Source organism: Heptranchias perlo, chromosome 25, assembly GCF_035084215.1.
Source record: "Heptranchias perlo isolate sHepPer1 chromosome 25, sHepPer1.hap1, whole genome shotgun sequence".
NCBI classification, from domain to species: domain Eukaryota; kingdom Metazoa; phylum Chordata; class Chondrichthyes; order Hexanchiformes; family Hexanchidae; genus Heptranchias; species Heptranchias perlo.
Genome location: NC_090349.1, coordinates 46,657,426 through 46,677,393, shown reverse-complemented (window position 1 = coordinate 46,677,393; position 19,968 = coordinate 46,657,426). Strand labels below are relative to the sequence as shown.

The 19,968-nt window shown below is 46.1% G+C and overlaps 1 protein-coding gene across 4 annotated transcripts in view; it reads left to right on the top strand.

Annotated features, from left to right (window-relative positions):
* The window catches only part of rilpl1 (Rab interacting lysosomal protein-like 1), a 59,100-nt gene that overhangs the window by 31,845 nt on the left and 7,287 nt on the right, over positions 1-19,968 (top strand). For 2 of the 4 annotated variants that reach the window (XM_068006232.1, XM_068006234.1), the window contains exons 3-7: positions 349-470; positions 2,750-2,971; positions 4,855-4,911; positions 14,467-14,636; positions 14,736-14,834. In XM_068006232.1, coding sequence (XP_067862333.1) covers positions 349-470; positions 2,750-2,971; positions 4,855-4,911; positions 14,467-14,636; positions 14,736-14,834 — 670 coding nt within the window. The remainder of the gene's footprint in view (positions 1-348; positions 471-2,749; positions 2,972-4,854; positions 4,912-14,466; positions 14,637-14,735; positions 14,835-19,968) is intronic. The other 2 variants (XM_068006235.1, XM_068006236.1) reach the window with 1 other exon arrangement.

The following is a 19,968-nucleotide window of genomic DNA, read 5'->3' as shown; positions in this document are numbered from 1 at the left end:
ATTGTCCAACTTGCCATAAGCTCAACAGATGTGTGTATTTATACCGTCCTCTTAATTCAAAGATCTGATAACTCGATCTGCTCACATTTACCGCTGTCATTATTGGTGCTTAAGCTGTCGCTCGATGGATAGCATTTCTCATCTGAGTCAGAAGGTTGTTGAAGTGGTCGAACAAGCTACTGAGTGTAGAAAACCGCTAACTTGGTAACGAGGGATGGGCAATAAACGCCGGCCTTGCCCATGACGCCCACATCCCAAGAATGAGTTTAAAAAGAACTTAATGGAGAGTAGGAACAGAAAGTCTGATTGTCAGCTCTCTCTTGCTAATATTTCTCATTTCTCTTTTAGCCGGGATGTCAGAAAGGGAACGGCAAGTGATGAAGAAGCTAAAAGAAGTGGTTGATAAACAGCGGGATGAGATCAGAGCGAAAGACCGAGAACTAACTCTGAAAAATGAAGATGTCGAGGCAGTAAGTGCTCCTCCCCCTCCCCCCCCCCCCCCTCCCCCTTCAGCACAGACCGAGACTGGCAGGACCTCCGATTCAGGGCACGTCATGTGTAATTGTCTTATCGTTTGGTCTTCCACTATAACATGCTCCCAAAGACGTCGTAATAGGGAGAGTCTCCCACCATTAATCGAAGCTGAACACTTTGGGTAAAGTGTATTAAAATCCCAGACGTTGCTACGTCCTATTTACATGTGCCCGGCCCATTGCAATGAAGAGAAAAGAAAGACTTGGACTTAGAGACCATGTTATCGCGTCTCAGAAACGTTCCAAAGCTTCTCTCTCAATGATTTACTTGGGATTGTATTTACTGTTGTACTGTGGGACCTTTGACAGCCCTGAACCAGCAGAGCAGGTTGTTGGGGCCCAGTACAGGAGCACAGGTCATAGAGTAAGGTAGTGGATATGTTACTGTAACAGTATTCCAGAGACATGGACTAATCATCCAGAGAACATAGGAACAGGAGGAGGCCATTCAGCCCCTCGAGCCTATTCTGCCATTTGATAAGATCATGGCTGATCTGTGACCTAACTCCATATACCCACCTTAGCCCCATAACCCTTAATACCTTTGTTTAACGAAAATCTCTCAATCTCAGATTTAAAATTAACATTTGAACGAGCATCAACTGCCATTTGCAGAAGAGAGTTCCAAACTTCTCCCACCCTCTGTGTGTAGAAGTGTTTCCTAACTTCACTCCTGAAAGTCCTGGCTCTAATTTTTAGTCCCCTAGTCCTAGACTCCCCAACCAGCGGAAATAGTTTCTCTTTTTACCCCATTAGATCCCCTTAATATCTTGAAAACTTCAATCAAATCACCACTTAATCTTTTAAATTCCAGGGAATACAACCCCGGTTTGTGTAATCTCTCCTCGTAATTTAACCCTTGAAGTCCAGGTATCATTCTAGTAAACCTACGCTGCACTCCCTCCAAGACCAATATGTCCTTCCTAAGGTGCGGTGCCCAGAACTGCTCACAATACTCCAGGTACGGTCTAACCAGGGTTTTGTATAGCTGTAGAGTAACTTCTGCCCCCTTGTACTCCAGTCCTCTAGATATAAAGCCAACATTCCATTAGCCTTTTTGATTATTTTCTGTCTGACATTTTAATGATCTATGTACACAGACCCCTGAGTCTCTTTGGACATCCACTGTTTCGAGCTTTTCACCATTTAGAAAGTACTCTGATCTATCCTTTTTAGGTCCAAAGTGGATGACCTCACACTTGCCTACATTTAAATCTATTTGCCACAGTTTCACCCATTCACTTAATTCATTACTATCTCTCTGTAATTTTATGCTTCCATCGACACTGCTTACAATGATGCCTATCTTTGTATCATCGGCAAACTTGGATATGTGGCGCTCGATCCTGTCATCTAAGTCGTTAATAAATTCAGTGAATACTTGAGGCCCCAACACAGGTCCCTGTGGGACACCACCAGTCACATCCTGCCAATTTGAGTACCTGCCCATTATCCCTACCCTGTCTCCTGCCACTCAGCCAATTTCCTAAGATGAGTTCAAATCCCACCATGGCAGTTTGAACCACTGCAGTCCGTGTGGTGAAGGTTCAGTGTTCAGTCACTCCCACTGGAAAATGCCAGCAGGTGAGGACAGGATTGGGTTCTGCTGCGATGCCCACTGTGGTCAAATAGCCAGCTCACACACTTACCCTCCAGTCTCGTCCACGAAGAATCTGCCTTTGGCTGCGGAGCCAGAGGGTGGGAATTGAATCCCGCAAGGGTGTGGGAGAAAGTTTGAATTGTTAACACAGCGGAGTGTACAGATTGAGAGCTCAGGTAGTGGTGAGTCTCCTGTACGATGAGTGTGTACAGATTGTGAGGTAAGGTTGTGGTGAGTCCCCTGTACGGTGAGTGTGTACAGATTGTGAGCTCAGGTTGTGGTGAGTCTCCTGTACGGTGAGTGTGTACAGATTGTGAGCTCAGGTAGTGGTGAGTCTCTTGTACGGTGAGTGTGTACAGATTGTGAGCTCAGGTAGTGGTGAGTCTCCTGTACGGTGAGTGTGTACAGATTGTGAGCTCAGGTAGTGGTGAGTCTCTTGTACGGTGAGTGTGTGCAGACTCTTTCTGCCATCGATTTCATTACAGTGAACCCTGGAGGGTGAGGGTAGCAAGAATGTACTCTGGTTGGGGGGACTTCAATGTCCATCAAGAATTTGTTGTGCTTAGGATGGGATTGAAATGCGTCACTGAGCGACTCACTGACCCTCCCCTTTCAGTTACAGCTGCAGCAGAACCGGTTGATGAAGATAAACCACGACCTGCGGCACAAGATAACCATGATCGACGCCCAGGGGAAAGGGCTAATCGAGCAGAAGGTGGAACTTGAGGCGACTTTGCAAACCAAGGAGCAGGAGATGGGAAACATGAGGACTGAGATTGGGAGACTGAGGGAGAAATTCCAGGGGCAACCCACACAAAATGGAGACGAGGAAGTGAAGGTAATGGTCGACAGATATTTTTCTTGGATGTTTGTGATCGTCTGTTGGGGCTTCTCGCTGGCTCGGGGGGTTCCTCCAATGAGTAGGAAGGTTCCAGGTTTGATCTCTGGCCTTCGCCGTGTTGACTAATCTCAGCTGGGGCTTAACACCCCGAAGTGAGCAAAGAGAAATTGGGTGAAGGAGAATCCAGCGGCACCTCCTGGAAAGTGCGTTTTGTGTGGTCATCGGGCGACGGCAGGTTCGGGTCAGGCGTGATGCCCCCATGGTCAAAAAGCTCAGTCAAGGTTCATGCAGGAAGAATGGAATATTAATGCCTTTCGGATGGAACTGGCGAGGGAAAAGTAGTTGAATAGTCTTGGATCTGGTGCCTTGCCTCTGTGTCCAATTCATCCTAAACTAGGCCAATGTATCCAAATGGTGGGCATGGGACCAAACGTGGGCCTGGTCCTGGTCCTTTATTTGTGCACTTGGAAAGTGGGCAGTAGGAGAGACTTGAGGTCCCTTCATTCCCGTTGGATGCTCCCAGGTCGAGCCTCGCCTCCCGGGAGATCATGGCCGCGCTCCCGACAACTTCCCAACCTCCTGCTCTCGGGCGAGGCTCGGCATCACAACGACCCCCTCGGGAAACTGGCCCTTCTATTTCATTAGTTCCATTTACCTGCATTAAAGACTTGAATTTCTACAGTGCCTTTCCCAACGCCAGGATGTCCCAAAGCACTTTACACCCAATGAAATACTTTCTGATGTGTAGTCACTGTTGTAGGAAACATGGCAACCAATCTGCACACAGCAAGATCCCACAAACAGCAATGATAATGACCAGATAATCTGTTGTGACTACACTTCAAAAGTACTTCATTGGCTGTAAAGCGCTTTGGGACGTCCTGAGGTTGTGAAAGGCGCTGTAGAAATGCAAGTCTTTCTATTATTTATGGTTTCACTTTATGGTCCAGCTTGCCCTTGACCTGATGTCCATCTTTGCATTTATGGCCAGGGTCACTGGAACACAATTGGGAGCAGGAACTGATTTGTTTTTTCCCCTTTTCCCGAAGCCTGGGCACGGAGGCCAAATGTCTCCTCTCCCATGGTCACACAAGCTCAGCTCAGCTGATTCACAGAGCAGCAATCAAACCTCGGAGCCTATTCGAGGTGTTCAGGATGATGAGGGGTTTTAATGAGGTAAACTGGGGAAAAACTATTTCCCCAGGTGAGTCGGTAACTAGAGACAGAAATGTAAGATCATCACCAAAAGAACGAAGGGGGAGGGTAGGAGAAACGTGTTCTTAAATTCAAGGGTTTTTAGGGAGTGGAATGTCAGGCCAGAAACAGCATAACCCAGAACAGAAGAGTGAATCAATATTTGAAAAATAAATATTTAAAAGGACAGGGGAGTGGGCCTAATTGGATGGCTCCTTGCGAGAGCCAGCACAGGCAGGATGGGCCGAATGGCCTCCTGTGCTGTTTTAAAACAAAAAGCAGCTGTTTGCAGCAATTTCAGAAATACATTTGGTGTAATATTGCCTCGGGCTCAGAGACAATGCTGGGATCCATTTACCACACTGCCCGTTTATAATCCGGAATGGTTTCACCAACAAGAGGAGAGAAAACCCAACTTCTTCAGTCTTCCACTCTCGCTGAAGCACTGACCATAAAACTGGCCCCCCACCATTGGACTTAAAAAATAGATTTAATTTAAAAACAGGCAAGTTGCACACACATATCTGTGGCTGTGAAGTATATTTCCAGAATGTGAGTAAGATCTGGTTCATTATCCCCCCCTCACAATACGCCAACCTTAAATCCGTTCCGTGAAGGGTTTCGCTGTCCACAAACAGTTGTCTCGAGAGTAACCTGTTGTTATTGCCTCTGTTCATCACCTTCAGGTACAGCAACTGGTCGTCTTCCCCACCTTTGAGGAATATGAAAGGGAGTATTTCCTGGTAATCATTTGGATGTGTTTGGTTATTTTGCATTATTTCATTCTGCTGTGATTGCCTGTGTGCACGGACTGCCTGTGTTCGGGTTTTAAAGCTGATCTCTGTCATTGTCAGTCATGGCCAAGAAAAGCTTGAAAAATAATGTGTGTCGTTTGTTTAGCTCATGATGGAAAACTATCAGAACTTCAATCATTTTAAACTTTTTTTAAAACTTCTTTACTCTGAAAGCAAAAGAATGCTGAATGTTGCAATACTGGCATCAGCCGATCCCAGGACTGGTTGGACCAATGGACATAGGCATCTACCATTTTTTGCGGGCTGGGGGGGTTTGGCGGTGATTGGTCTATGGCAAAGGTAGAACCAAAAAAACCCAGGGGGGAGTTTAGAGAGATTGGATGTGTGCCTCCTGCATTTAACTGTTTCTTGGAGATGCAATTAACAATTTTAAAATGCCATGTGTTTCAGCTCCCTCGCTCTAAAAACATACTGGGTCTACAAATTTTTAATTGATCTAGGTACAGGAGGAGGCCATTCAGCCCCTCGAGCTTGTACTGCCATTCACCTGACGAAGGAGGAAGCCTCCGAAAGCTTGTGAATTTAAAATAAAATTGCTGGACTATAACTTGGTGTTGTAAAATTGTTTACAATTGCCATTCATTTAGATCATGGCTGATCTGTAACTAAACTCTATTTTCCCGCTTTGCTCCGTATCCCTCGATACCCTCGCCCAACAAAAAAATGGGAAGTTTCAGCTCTTCAAACTTCCTGAGCCTGGGGGTCTGGGAAAGGCAGCTTCCTGATTGGTGGATTTTGACTATTGAAGTTGACTTTGTCCCCCAGTGTAGAGATGAAAGTTAAGGCAGGAGCTTCAGATTCTGGAGCGAAGGATTCAGCCACGTTACCCACAGCCTGGACACCCCCAGAGTAGGGGGTCAAACACCTTCCCATCTCCCCCCACCCGTGACTCAGTGCTGGTCCATCTGCTGCGTTACTAAGCTGACTTTGACAGCACCTGCCAGCCCCACGATCTCTACCACCAAACAGGACCTGGGACCACCATCACCTCCGAGTCACTCACCATCCCGACTTGGAGATATATCGGCCGTCCCTTCATCGTCGCTGGGTCAAAATCCTGGAACTCACTGCCTAACAGCACTGTGGGAGCAACCCCTCCACACGGACTGCAGCGGTTCAAGAAGGCGGCTCACCACCACCTTCTCAAGGGGCAACTAGGGTTGGACAATAAATGCCGGCCTCGCCAGCAACACCCACATCCCGAATGAATACAAAAAAAAGACCATCATATCCATATCAATTCTGTATGAACTTATGGACAGGGAGAGCAGTGTTACATAGTATTTGAAATCTTCTGTTCTGCAGCAGGTAAAGAAACCTCATCAGCAGCGTTGTATAGTGCTGCAGACAGAATTAACCTTGTCTGCCCTCATACTGTGCTCAGACAGAATGATTCAGACATTCCTGTTGTCCTAGTGCAGTAACTGCAGTATTTTTCTCTGTTCTGAAACAAAAGGCCGACTTTCTGGTTGGTGCAGAAAATTAAAGTGCTGCCGTTGACCTACGCCTGACGTGAATGATTGGACGTCTAAAATCTCCCAGGGCCTCCGATATCGCTGCGGGAACTTCCAAAAATACGGCACAATCTAAGAGTGTTTGATCTCGCTTTTCAAAGTTCTGATACACTATTAATTTGGAAAACATAACTATATATAGAAATAAAATCAACTAATATTAGTAATTATGACTTTCTGCTTGGCCAGATGCAAATTACCTATACTATAAACATTTAATTTGGAAGCAGTTTTAACTTTTCATAGAATTACATGGAATGTTCAGCACAGAAACAGGCCATTCGGCCCAACTGGTCTATGCCGGTGTTTATGCTCCACACGAGCCTCCTCCCTCCCTACTTCATCTCACCCTATCAGCATATCTTTCTATACTTTTCTCCCTCATGTGTTTATTTAGCTTCCCCTTAAATGTATCTACACTATTCATCTCAACTACTCCTTGTGGGAGCGAGTTCCACATTCTCACCACTCTCTGGGTAAAGAAGTTTCTCCTCAATTCCCTATTGGATTTATTAGTGACTATCTTTTATTTATGGCCTCTAGTTCTGGTCTCCCCCACAAGTGGAAACATCTTCTCTCCGTCTACCCTATCAAACCCTTTCATAATCTTAAAGACCTCTATCAGGTCACCCCTCAGTCTTTTTTCTAGAGAAAAGAGCCGCAGCCTGTTCAATCTTTCCTGATAGGTATAACCTCTCAGTCCTGGTATCATCCTAGTAAATCTGCTCTGCACCTTCTCCAGTGCCACTTGTTTGTAATGGGCGGTTTTCAGTCACAATATAGTCACTTTATGCTTAATTATGTTTAATACTTTTGTGATGTGAAAAATCTACAAATGTTGTTCTAATGCAGTTCCAAAATGATGGGATGGCTTAGCTGCACTTGTAGGGGACAGAAACCATTAAACACCTCAGCATCGCTACATTGTCCTGCTCCTCCCTTCACATCATGCTGCACAAACCACTGGCCCCAGTGCCACAAGTGTCAGCCGTGGCTCAGTGGGTAGCAGGCACGCCTCTGAGTCAGAAGGTCGTGGGTTCAAGTCCCGCTCCAGAGACTTGAGCACACAATCTGGTCTGACGCTCCTAGTGCAGTACTGAGGCAGTGCTGTACTATCAGAGGTGCCGTCTTTCGGATGAGATGTTAAACTGATGCCACTATTTCGAAAAAGAATTCTCCCCGGTATCCTGGTTAATATTTATCCCTCAACCAACATCACTTCAAAAAAAAAAAAGCAGATTATCTGGTCATTATCTCATCGCTGTTTGTGGGATCTTGCTGTGCGCAAATTGGCTGCTGCGTTTCCTACATTACAACAGTGACTACACTTCAAAAGTACTTCATTGGCTGTAAAGCGCTTTGGGACGTCCTGAGGTTGTGAAAGGTGCGATAGAAATACAAGTTTTTTTTTTATTGCTTCTATCTTCAGAATGTGTAGATTTGAAGGACCCCCCACCCCAATATCTGCAACCTGGAGCTACCCAGGTCTATTCTACTCAGCTCTGATCTCCTGTCGTTTTCCTATTGGACTTGCTCCTCTGTGGCCCGTGTGTGTGTAACATTGGTCTAATTTATAACCCACCAGCAGTTCTTCTCCTTTCTTTCCCCCGACTCACCGCTCTGCCCGCCTGATCTCTGCTTCCTCCCTCAAACTTTTTACAGTTTCTGTTCCTTGAACTCCATTCCAACTCTTCCATCATACCCTGATCTCTCGGGGCTGCTTCGCTCCTCTGCTGACTGGGAATTGTTTCCAGGTGTTTGTTGTACTGCTGACTGAAATATTTCATCTTCACACATTCTGGCAGCCGAGCGTTTTTTGGAGGAGGGGCTGTGCCCTGCGACTTTGAGCTAGAATGTCACCTAATACCGCCCATCGCAGCCTGTGCAACTAACTGTCTGTGAAGATATTCCTGTGCTTGTATTTTTTAATTTGTTCTTGGTATGTGGGTCACGCTGACAGTCGCAATAAGAAGATGACAGCTTATCCCTAGGCCTGTTGCTTGTGCAACTGAATCGGTTGCTGGGTCACTTCAGAGGGTATTAAGCGTTAACCACACAGTGTGGGTAATGTCGTCAACCCTCCAGGATTGTCCTGGAGTCTCCAGGAATTAAAGGTTAATCTCTAGGGCGCTCCCGGGAGAAAAATCATAGGGATAGTAAAAAAATAAATTCTGCGGGACTTTCTCATTTACTTTGAGCACTTTCATTTATTTATTAGTTATAAAAAATATTGCCAACAGGATAAAAAGGTTGTTTGGATGATTCTTGACTTTGTCAATCAGATAATTAAGAGCCTGTTTGCGTTCCAATTGGCTGTGGGAAGGTGGAGTGCAGTGAGGATGGATGTGTCGGGCGACCAATGGCGGGAGAGTGGAGGCGGGGCAATTGGAGGCAGGCAGTCATGTGATGAAACCTCCAGGAATACATCCAATCGGAGTTGGCGACCCTAAGTGTGCGACTGGAACCATATGGCAGTCAGGTCGGGTTAGACGATGGGTTCCTGCCTCTGAAGGTCATTAGTGAACCAGTTGGGATTTTATGACAATCCGACAGCTTTTACAGTGATTTTGTTTCTCGTAGTGCCAGTAGATTTACTGAATTTAATGAACCTGCCATGGTGGGATTTGAACTCTCCACCCGGGGGTTACTGGTCCACTGTATCTGTACCACCCGGTTCAAACTGGAACGACAGTGATTTTCATGGTGTTCCTGTGATACTGGGGAGGAGGGGGTTAATATTCTCTGTGTTTCACCCCACTGGTTGTGCTTATTATTTTATTGCTTCAAATATAGTTGTTGATATTGAGGTGCTTTTTCTGTGGGATCCTGTTTCACCCCCCGCCCACGCGCACAGGGGTTGGGGGGTTTGGGGGGGGGGGTGGGGAGACGTTTCTCAGGTTTCAGAAGCAGAATATGTTTGGCAGTCGTGTCCTTTGTCCAAAACAATGTGCGTCTGATGCTGCCTCACGAGGTGATCAGCTCCCCCTTGCTCCGTAATGGAGTCCGCGGGGAGATACACCCCATCAGACCGGCCGCACCTGCTCAGTAATCGGATTCCCTGTTCCCAGGTCCCACTGTCAGTTTGTGACAAACAATATAACGGAGACCAAGCCTTCGGGAGAAGTTTGTGTGATTACGAGAGGCAAAGACGACCATTGTGTAATTAGCAAACCTCTTTATTTTCCTTTGTTGGGGGAGATGTGAACTTGACCCCACCTGAGTGAGAGGTCAGTGCCAGAAATAATAATACTTCGGCACGTGCAGCAGTTCAAGAAGGCCCACCAGCACTTCAGGGTAACTCGAGATGGGCAATAAATGCCGACCTCCCCAGAATGAATTTAAAAACAAAAAATACTGCACACAATGAACATGGGTTTGTTTTAAACTCTCACAGTCTGTGATGGACTCCTGACGATATCTACCTTCCTCCATTTTCTGCTGGTACATTGCTGGGGTTAAGTGAAAAATATTTAAATATTATTTGAGTCTGGAGTTTCTGAAAGATCCCTTTTATTTCCGGTGGCCTCTGCGGGCAACAGCTCTCCTCCAAAAGGAAATGCACCTTGTTACTCGTGGTCATTTAAGTTCAGTTACAACATTAGAAGGAATGTAACCCAGCCAAGTGTGAGGGAGAGAAGCCTTACCATTCAACAATGTTATTGTACAAACAGCTTTAAAGTAAAGGCCTTGGTTAAAAAGGCAGAGAGCAGGAATGTGGTGACCTTTGCTCACCATGAGAACATAAGGAGCAGGAGTGGGCCACATGGCCCCTCGAACCTGCTCCACCATTCAATAATGGCTGATCTTCAACCTCAACTCCACTTTCCCGCCCGATCCCCATATCCCTTGATTCCCCTAGAGTCCAAAAATCTATCCATCTCAGCCTTGAATATAATCAACGACTCAGCATCCACAGCCCTCTGGGGTAGAGAATTCCAAAGATTCACAATCCTCTGAGTGAAGTATTTCCTCCTATCTCAGTCCTAAATGGCCGACCCCATATCTTGTGACTAGTTCTAGACTCTCCAGCCAGGGGAAACAGCCTCTCAGCATCTACTCTGTCCAGCCCCCTCGTAATCTTATACGTTTCAATGAGATCACCTCTCATTCTTCTAAACTCCAGAGTACAGGCCCATTCGACTCAACCCTCGCCTCCACAGGCCAACCCTCTCATCCCAGGAATCAATCGAGGGGGTTGTTCCTCATTAAGCATCGATTTATACATCGAGATTTTAAAGGAGAAATGTGCAGGGCTATGGGGGAAGAGTGGGACTAATTGGATAACTCTGAGAGCTAGCACAGGCACAGTGGGCCAAATGGCCTCCTCCTGTGCTCAAAAGATTGTATGGAGAGGAGAGTGTGAGACGATGTTTGCCCCATTGTTCAGATCTCTCTAATCCTGAGCTACTGCTGTGTGATTGGTGCGTTTGACCCTTTTAACTTTGTGAATAATTTCATGTACGGTTTGTTTCCCTTCCCTTTGCATTTTGCTGAACTGTGTGATGGTTTTTTTTTTGTAACCCGAAGAAACTTCCTATTGCGTTACTCTGATATGACTGTTAATCTGCTTGCACTAACCAGTTCTTTCCCTCTTAAAGGGACACTGCCTTTACTCTGAGGGTTGGAACCGCTCGGTGTTATGACATTTGCTGTCAATAGGTGTCACTGCATTGCCCCGGACATCATGACCAATATTAGATGCAGTTCTTGACCGTCTCCACTCTGGAGCGAAAGAATTTAAATTGGTTTGTTGTTGTGTTTTCTGCCGATGGTGCGGTAGCTTTAGAATCAGAGAAAAAGTAGCAAGCCTGAGGATTGGGAGCAACTTAGAATTCAGCAAAAAAAGACCAAGAGATTGATTAAGAGGGGAAAAATAGAGTATGAGAGTAAACTTGCAAGGGACATAAAAGTGGACTGTAAAAGCTTCTACAAGTATGTAAAAAGAAAAAGATTAGTGAAGACAAATGTAGGTCCCTTACAGTCAGAAACAGGAGAATTTATAATGGGGAACAAGGAAATGGCAGAGCAATTAAACAAATGCTTTGGTTCTGTCTTCACGGAAGAGGACACAAATAACTTCCCAGAAATGCTAGGGAACCAAGGGACTAGTGAGAAGGAGGAATTAAAGGAAATTAGTATTAGTAAAAAAAAATAGTGCTGGAGAAATTAATGGGACTGAAAGCCGATAAATCCCCAAGACCTGATAATCTGCATCCCAGAGTACTAAAAGAGGTAGCCGTGGAAATAGTGGATGCATTAGTTGTCATCTTCCAAAATTCTATAGATTATGGAACAGTTCCTGCAGATTGGAGGGTGGCAAATGTAACCCCACTATTTAAAAAAGGAGGGAGAGAAAACAGGGAACTACAGACCGGTTGGCCTAACATCAGTAGCGGGGAAAATGCTAGAGTCTATTATAAAGGATGTGATAACAGGACACTTAGAAAATATCAATGGGATTAGACAAAGTCAACATGGGTTTATGAAAGGGAAATCATGTTTGACAAACCTACTGGAGTTTTTTGAGGATGTAACTGGTAGAATAGATAAGGGAGAACCAGTGGATGTGGTTTATTTATATGATCAGAAGGCCTTTGATAAAGTCCCACATAAGAGGTTAGTGTGCAAAATTAAAGCACATGGGATTGGGGGTAATATACTGGCATGGATTGAGAATTGGTTAACAGACAGGAAACAGAGAGTAGGAATAAATGGGTCTTTTTCGGGGTGGCAGGCAGTGACTAGTGGGGTACCGCAGGGATCAGTGCTTGGGCCCCAGCTATTCACAATATATATCAATGATTTGGATGAGGGAACCAAATGAAATATTTCCAAGTTTGCTGATGACACAAAACTAGGTGGGATTGTGAGTTGTGAGGAGGATGCAAAGAGGCTTCAAGGCGATTTAGACAAGTTGAGTGAGTGGGCAAATACATGGCAGATGCAGTATAATGTGGATAAATGTGAAGTTATCCACTTTGGAAGGAAAAACAGAAAGGCAGAGTATTATTTAAATGGTGATAGATTGGGGAATGTTGATGTACAAAGGGACCTGGGTGTCCTTGTACACCAGTCACTGAAAGCAAACATGCAGGTGCAGCAAGCAGTTAGGAAGGCAAATGGTATGTTGGCCTTCATTGCAAGAGGAATTGAGTACAGGAGCAAGTATGTCTTACTGCAGTTATACAGGGCCTTGGTGAGACCACATCTGGAGTATTGTGTGCAGATTTGGTCTCCTTACCTAAGAAAGGATATACTTGCCATAGAGGGAGTGCAGCGAAGGTTCACCAGACTGATTCCTAGGAAGGCAGGACTGTCGTATGAGGAGAGATTGGGTCGACTCGGCCTGTATTCACTCGAGTTTAGAAGAATGAGAGGGGATCTCATTGAAACATATAAAAATCTGACAGGGCGAGACAGACTGGATGCAGGGAGGATGTTTCCCCTGGCTGGGGGGTCCAGAACGAGGGGTCACAGTCTCAGGATACGGGGAAGGACATTTATGACTGAGATGAGGAGAAATTTGTTCACTCAGAGGGTGGTGAACCTGTGGAATTCTCTACCACAGAAGGCTGTGGAGGCCAAGTCACTGAATATATTTAAGAAGGAGATAGATCAATTTCTAGACACAAAAGGCATCAAGGGATATGGGGAGAGAGCGGGAATATGGTATTGAGATAGAGGATCAGCCATGATCATATTGAATGGCGGAGCAGGCTCGAAGTGCTGAAAGCCCTACTCCTGCTCCTATTTTCTGTTTCTATGTTTCTATGTTACAGCACAGAAGGAGGCCATTTGGCCCATCAAGCCCATGCTGGCTCTTTGTAAGAGCAATCCAGTTAACCCCGTTGCCCCGTTCTTTCCCTGTAGCCCTTCCCTTCAAGTATTTATCCAATTCCTTTTTAAAAGCCATGATTGAATCCGCCTCCACCACCCCCTCGGGCAGCGCATTCCAGATCATAACCACTCGCTGCGTAAAAAAGTTTTTCCTCACATTCCCTTTGGTTCTTTTGTCAATCACCTTAAACCTGTGACCTCTGGTTCGCGAACCTTCCGCCAATAGGAACAGTTTCTCTTTATTTACTTTATCTAAACCCTTCGTGATTTTGAGTAATTCTATCAAATCTCCTCTTAACCTTCTCTGCTCCAAGGAGAACAACCCCAGCTTCCAGTCTATCCACGCAACTGAAGTCCCTCATCCCTGGGATCATTCTAATAAATCTTTTCTGCACCCTCTCCAAGGCCTTCACATCCTTCTGAAAGTGCGGTGCCCAGAACTGGACACAATATTCCAGCAGTGGCCGAACCAGTGTTTTATAAAAGTTCAACATCCTTGCTTTTGTACTCTATGCCTCTATTTATAAAGCCCAGGATCCCGTACGCTTTTTTAATCGCTTTCTCAACCTGCCCTGACACCTTCAAAGATTTGTGCACCTATACCCCCAGGTCCCTCTGTTCCTGCACCCCCCCCTTTTAGAGTAGTACCATTTAGTTTATTTTGCCTCTCCTCATTCTTCCTGCCAAAATGTATCACTTTGCACTTCTCTGCATTAAAATTCATCTGCCATGTGTCTGCCCATCCCACCAGCCTGTCTCTGTCCTCTTGAAGTCTATCACTATGGAACTAGGGGAGGGGGGTGAAGTGGAGGGGGTTTCCAAGCTCTGATTGGCCCGGCTTGGCAGGAAGGGAGGAAGGGGGTCGAGCTGGGGACTGGGGAATGCCGACTTACCTAGGCCGAAGGTCGAGCCGAGAAACGCACAGTCCTGGAGGCCAAAGACGGGGTGACAGCGGTTTGTGGGAACAAAATGGAGGTGTTCCCCAAAGCTGATTGGGGGTGGGGTCATGACCCTTACAGGTGCCGCTACTGGTGTGGAGTTCCGTGTTACTGAGCGTAATGTTGACTTCGAACTGTCAGCGAAGCTCTCCGTTGGGTAAAGATTGGCAATTACTTCTGTTCTTTTTTTAAAGGCGGAACCCATGAGCGAAGAGGACTTTCGATCAGATAAGACGCTTGTAGATTTAAATGACCCTAACCGGCCTCGTTTCACGTTGCAAGAGCTGAGAGATGTTTTACACGAGAGGAATGAACTGAAGGCGAAGGTTTTCCTCCTTCAGGAAGAGATGGCTTATTACAAAAGGTAGCGACGACCTCCTCCCACCCGGCTTTTCGCGCTCGGATTGTCGGCGAGCCCTCTGTCGCAAGCAGCTCCCGTTAATTGTCCGCCTTGTTTTCACAGCGAAGAATCGGAGGAGGACAACGGACCCCCAAACCCTCCTCCCTCCCCACTGGTGCAGCCGAGAGCAGCGAGCCAGCCAGAATCTGGCATCAGGCGACTGTAAGTAAAGCCAAGTTGCCTCTTTGCATGACTTGTGCCCTGAAGATGAATTGACTGGCTCTGCTGCTCTTTTGATGCAGGTGTCTGGTTTGAATGGAAGTTGTGTAGCACGGGGAGCTGCAGGTCACTGGTCCAGTTCTCGTTCTTCGGTAGAGGCCTCGGCCCCAACTGGTAAACAGCTCTCTAATGGTCGCCAGCTTTCCTTTCTGTTCGTTGGTCCACACTCAAACAGGGTTCCACACTCGTTTGTACACTAGCATCGTCACAAATATCAAATAGCTTTTCAGCCAGTGAGCGCTGGACAGCTGGTCCTTTCTGGCACGGAATCTGATAGACCTGCTTTGCCAATACAGTGATATCAGCACAGATTACGTAGGAACAGGACGAGGCCATTCAGCCCCTCGAGCCTGCTCTGCCATTCGGTCAGATTATGGCCGATCTGTATCTGAACTACATTTATCCGCCTTGGTTCCGTCACCCTTAATACCCTAACCCAACAAAAATCTATCAATCGCAGTCTTGAAAGCTCCAATTGACCCCCGGCCTCAACAGCTTTTTGGGGGAGAGAGTTCCAGATTTCCACTCCCCTTTGTGTGAAGAAGTGCTTCCTGACATCACCCCTGAACGGCCTGGCTCTAATTTTAAGGTTATGCCCCCTTGTTCTGGACTCCCCACCAGAGGAAATAGTTTCTCTCCATCTCCCCTATCAACTCCTTTTAACATTTTAAACAGCTCGATCAAATCACCCCTCAATCTTCTAAACTCAAGTTTATGCAAACTGACCTCATAATTTCCACTCAGAGATATTTAAAACTTGCTTTAATTGCTGATTTACATGGAATACTCAACTGAGGAAAAAATCCTGAGTGTAAAAAATCTTTTTCCAAATTGTTACTGGTGAGTTTTTATCAAATTTCTATTTTAAAAACTTGAAACACACCATTCAAGATTATCAATTCCATTTAGTTTTTTTTTCTTGGATGTCCAAAATGATTTGAAACCAATTTCCATTAAGAGCCAATGGGGTATGTTTTTAGGAGGAGGTGAGCCATTCATCGCCTGCCCCTTTAAGAGCAATTGTCTGGTACCGTCAACAAACGAGTCCCGTTAATGGACCGGCTGCACCGCGAGCACGGAGTGCGGTGACCTCCGGTGATAATCGCACCTCAACTGCAATAACTTGCTTCCTGTCACCCTCGGGCAGGTCGTCCTCCTCCGGGTGACGTTAGTGCAGGTAAAATAAAGGTGGTGACCCCTTCCTGATTGCATGCAGATGCTCAACTGGCCAATCACTTTGAAGCAGCATCGTCGTACTGATTGTCTACATCCCATAATGTCTGCTGCCTGCTATGTTTTACGGTGGAAAGCAAGGCATCTGAAATTTATTAACTCATTGAGTAACAAAGGATCTTCAGCCCTTCAGCTGTTCACATCTTTCTGGTCATTATCACCGTAGACAGAACATCTGTCTGGTCAGTGCGGAGGGGCCGCCGCGCTGTGGGAGGGGCCGCCGCGCTGTGGGAGGGGCCGCCGCGCTGTGGGAGGGGCCGCCGCGCTGTGGGAGGGGCCGCCGCGCTGTGGGAGGGGCCGCCGCGCTGTGGGAGGGGCCGCCGCGCTGTGGGAGGGGCCGCCGCGCTGTGGGAGGGGCCGCCGCGCTGTGGGAGGGGCCGCCGCGCTGTGGGAGGGGCCGCCGCGCTGTGGGAGGGGCCGCCGCGCTGTGGGAGGGGCCGCCGCGCTGTGGGAGGGGCGGTGCAGAGGAGAGCACCTTTTGGATGAGACGTTAAACTGAGGCCCCGTCTGGCCACTCAGGTGGATGTAAAAGATCCCATGGCCACTATTTTGAAGAAGAACAGGGAGATCTCCCTGGTGAATATTAATCCCTCAACCAACATCACTGGTCATTACCACATTGCTGTTTGTGGGATCTTGCTGTGCGCAAATTGGCTGCCATGTTACCCACATTACAACAGTAACTACACTTCAAAAGTACTTCATTGGCTGTAAAGCGCTTTGGGACATCCTGAGGTGGTGAATGGCGCCATATAAATTGAAGTCTTTCTTTCTATCCTATAATTAACCTATAGGTTTTACATTTTTTTTAAAAAGGCAAGTTTAGAGAATCCAATTGATTTTGCCCTCCCTTATTGAGTTGTGCATCTGGACCCCATCAGTATAACCTGCTTAGCACATCCAGAATTCACGAAACGTTTGAATTACAGCTCTGGAGGAGTTGTAGCAGTTTGAGATTTTCAAGATTATCAAAGGTTTTGAGAGGGAAATGAGAACAAATAGTGTGTGTCTGTGTGTGTGTCTGTGTGTGTGTCTGTGTGTGTGTCTGTGTGTGTGTCTGTGTGTGTGTCTGTGTGTACGCACCTGTGTGTGTACTGCCCTTAAGTTAAAAATTTCCTGTGTTTTAGCTAAGAGTTACAGACTATAATCTACAAGAACTGGTTTTGTCATTTTATATTTTAGAAATATCCCACCAGGGATCAATAAATTAAAGGAAAGATTTATAGGGCCACAGGGAAAGAGCAGAGGGAATGGGACTAATTGGATAACTCTTTCAATGAGCCAGCACAGGCACGATGGGCCGAATGGCCGCCTGTGCTGTATTCTATTAATACCTAAATACACTGGGTTTATACTTTTTTTTTAAACCTCTGCCGTTGATTGTACAGCCAGGAATTCGTAATGAGGACCAAAAAACAGCAAAATATTAATATTTGAAGCTGAATTTAATGTAAATTATATAGACTTTTCCTCTGTGTGACTGTAGAACAATTTTTCAATTTGAGCTTTGACTTTGTGTAATGGATTGAGGATGTCGATGGGCTGATTCAGTGGCTGTGAGGAAGGGCATGCATTTCGTGTACCAGCAGATCGTGTGTTTGTGTGAAATTCCTTTGCTCCTCCCTTTAATGGGATGAGAACATTTTGCCACCTGTGTTTTTAAGGCCCAGCGAGACCTCCCTTAACTGAAGATACTTCTCTTTGAAAAGAGCATGTTTTATGTATAAATAGAAATTATACCTGCTCTAAATAAGGATTCTCTTTCCTGAGGTTCTGCCTGAGAGTTGTTTGGACATCTGTTCAGTGTCTGCTTATTACGACTTGCAATGAAAACTCCTGTATGGTTTATGGAGAATAATGGATGTTTTAAAATAATTTTGATAAACCAAACCATTTAAATTTTTAAATTTATTATAACACCAAGCTTCTTGATGAATATTTAATTCGGGTGGCCCTTTTTGTAATTCTCCCTGATCACCTTGAGCAAGAAGAACACAAAAGACTAGCCTGAATTGCTGAATTCCACAGGGAGCGTTGTCACATATAGCTCCATGTGACTTTTCAGTTATAGGCTGAGCTCCCCAGGCAAGTGCCCCGTCCTGTGATTATAACTGGAACATGTTATTTTCCTATTCCTAAGTAAGAAGTTTGGAAATAAAAGATCCCTTGAACCCGAGTGAGAACGAACAAGTGGTCAGAGGGAATTAGTCACCGGAACACTGACCTTCCTTCCCCATCTACACTTATATTTGTAACAGTGTTTGTTTTATTCCTGTCGCACTCGATGTTTCTCACACTGTTCGACTGCAGGTAGCTGGAGTATTGTTGGGGAGAGTGTGCTGTACACACAATAATTGCAGCACCAGTCCCCTGTCGTGATGTTTTTGACTGGGCTCTGATGCTTTGTGTTTATTATTTCTGGGGACTGCAAACAAAATGAGCAAGAGGTTTTACTTGCTTTGTCACCAACTTTCCGGGGTCCAGTCCACGGAGTGGGTACAGGCAGAACTCTGGTACCTCACTCACATGACCACTGTCAGCAGGCTATTTGACCATGGATTGCATCGCAGCATCATCCTGCTCTTGTTCCATGTTCGTGTACACGTTCCGGCAGGAGTCATCGTTCAGGAGGAATTGCCGACACTGGAGGGCCAATTGTAACATCCCGGCTGGTGCTGTGGCTGAGTGGGCAGCACTCTCTCTCCTCCGAGTCAGGGCCATGGGTTCAAATCCCACTCCAGGGACTTGAGCACATAATCCAGGCCGACACGCCCAGTGCAGTACTGGGGGAGTGCTGCACTGCTGGAGGTGCCGTCTTTTGGATGTGACTTTAAACCGAAGTCCCATCTGCCCCCTCGGGGTGTAAAAGATCCCACGGCACTATTCGAAAGAGAGCAGGGGGGAGTTCTCCCCGGTGTCCTGGCCGATATTTATCCCTCAACCAACATCATTAAAAACAGATTATCTGATCATTATCACATTGCTGTTTGTGGGATCTTGCTGTGCGCAAATTGGCTGCAGCATTTCCTACTTTACAACAGTGACTACACTTCAAAAGTACTTCAGTGGTTGTAGAGTGCTTTGGGATGTCCTGAGGTCGGGGAAGGCGCTATATAAATGCAAGTTAATTCGTTCTTTTAACTCCACCCACACCAAGGGTTGAAAACAGGCCCGTCTGGCATCTGGGGCTCAGTATACATCGTGCACTGCAGCAGCCCAGGGAACGGTTAAAATTAATTTTATTAAGTGCTTCAGTTCCCCTACCCTTGCACATCCTGTGTTGGAGTGACCTCACCAGCTCACAAGTGCTGATAAGACGAAGCACATCAGCAGAACAAGCAATGAGTCACCTCCTGATTCCACCCCTGTGCAGCAGCCTGGCAAATCCCCCAGCTCTGGACCCACTTGCTCTCGCACTGTACTGCCTGACTTCTACTGTAACCAGATTGAATCACGTTGCTCAGGAACTGCAACTTCTGATTTATATCATAGAATCTTACAGCACTGAAGGAGGCCATTCAGCCAATCGAGCCTGAGCTGATTCTTTGAAAAAGCTATTCAATTATGCCCAAACTCACGCCCTTTCTCCATGTGCTGCAGATTTTTCCCCCTTCAAGTATTTATCCAATTCCCTTTTGAAAGTTACTATTGAATCTGCTCCCACCGCCCTTTCAGGCAGCGCATTCCAGATCATCACAACTCGCTGTGTAAAAAAAATTCTCCTCATCTCCCCTCTAGTTCTTTTGCCAATTATCTTAAATCTGTGTCCTCTGGTTACCGACCCTCCTGCCACTGGAAACAGTTTCTCCTTATTTACTCCATCGAAACCCTTCATGATTTTGAA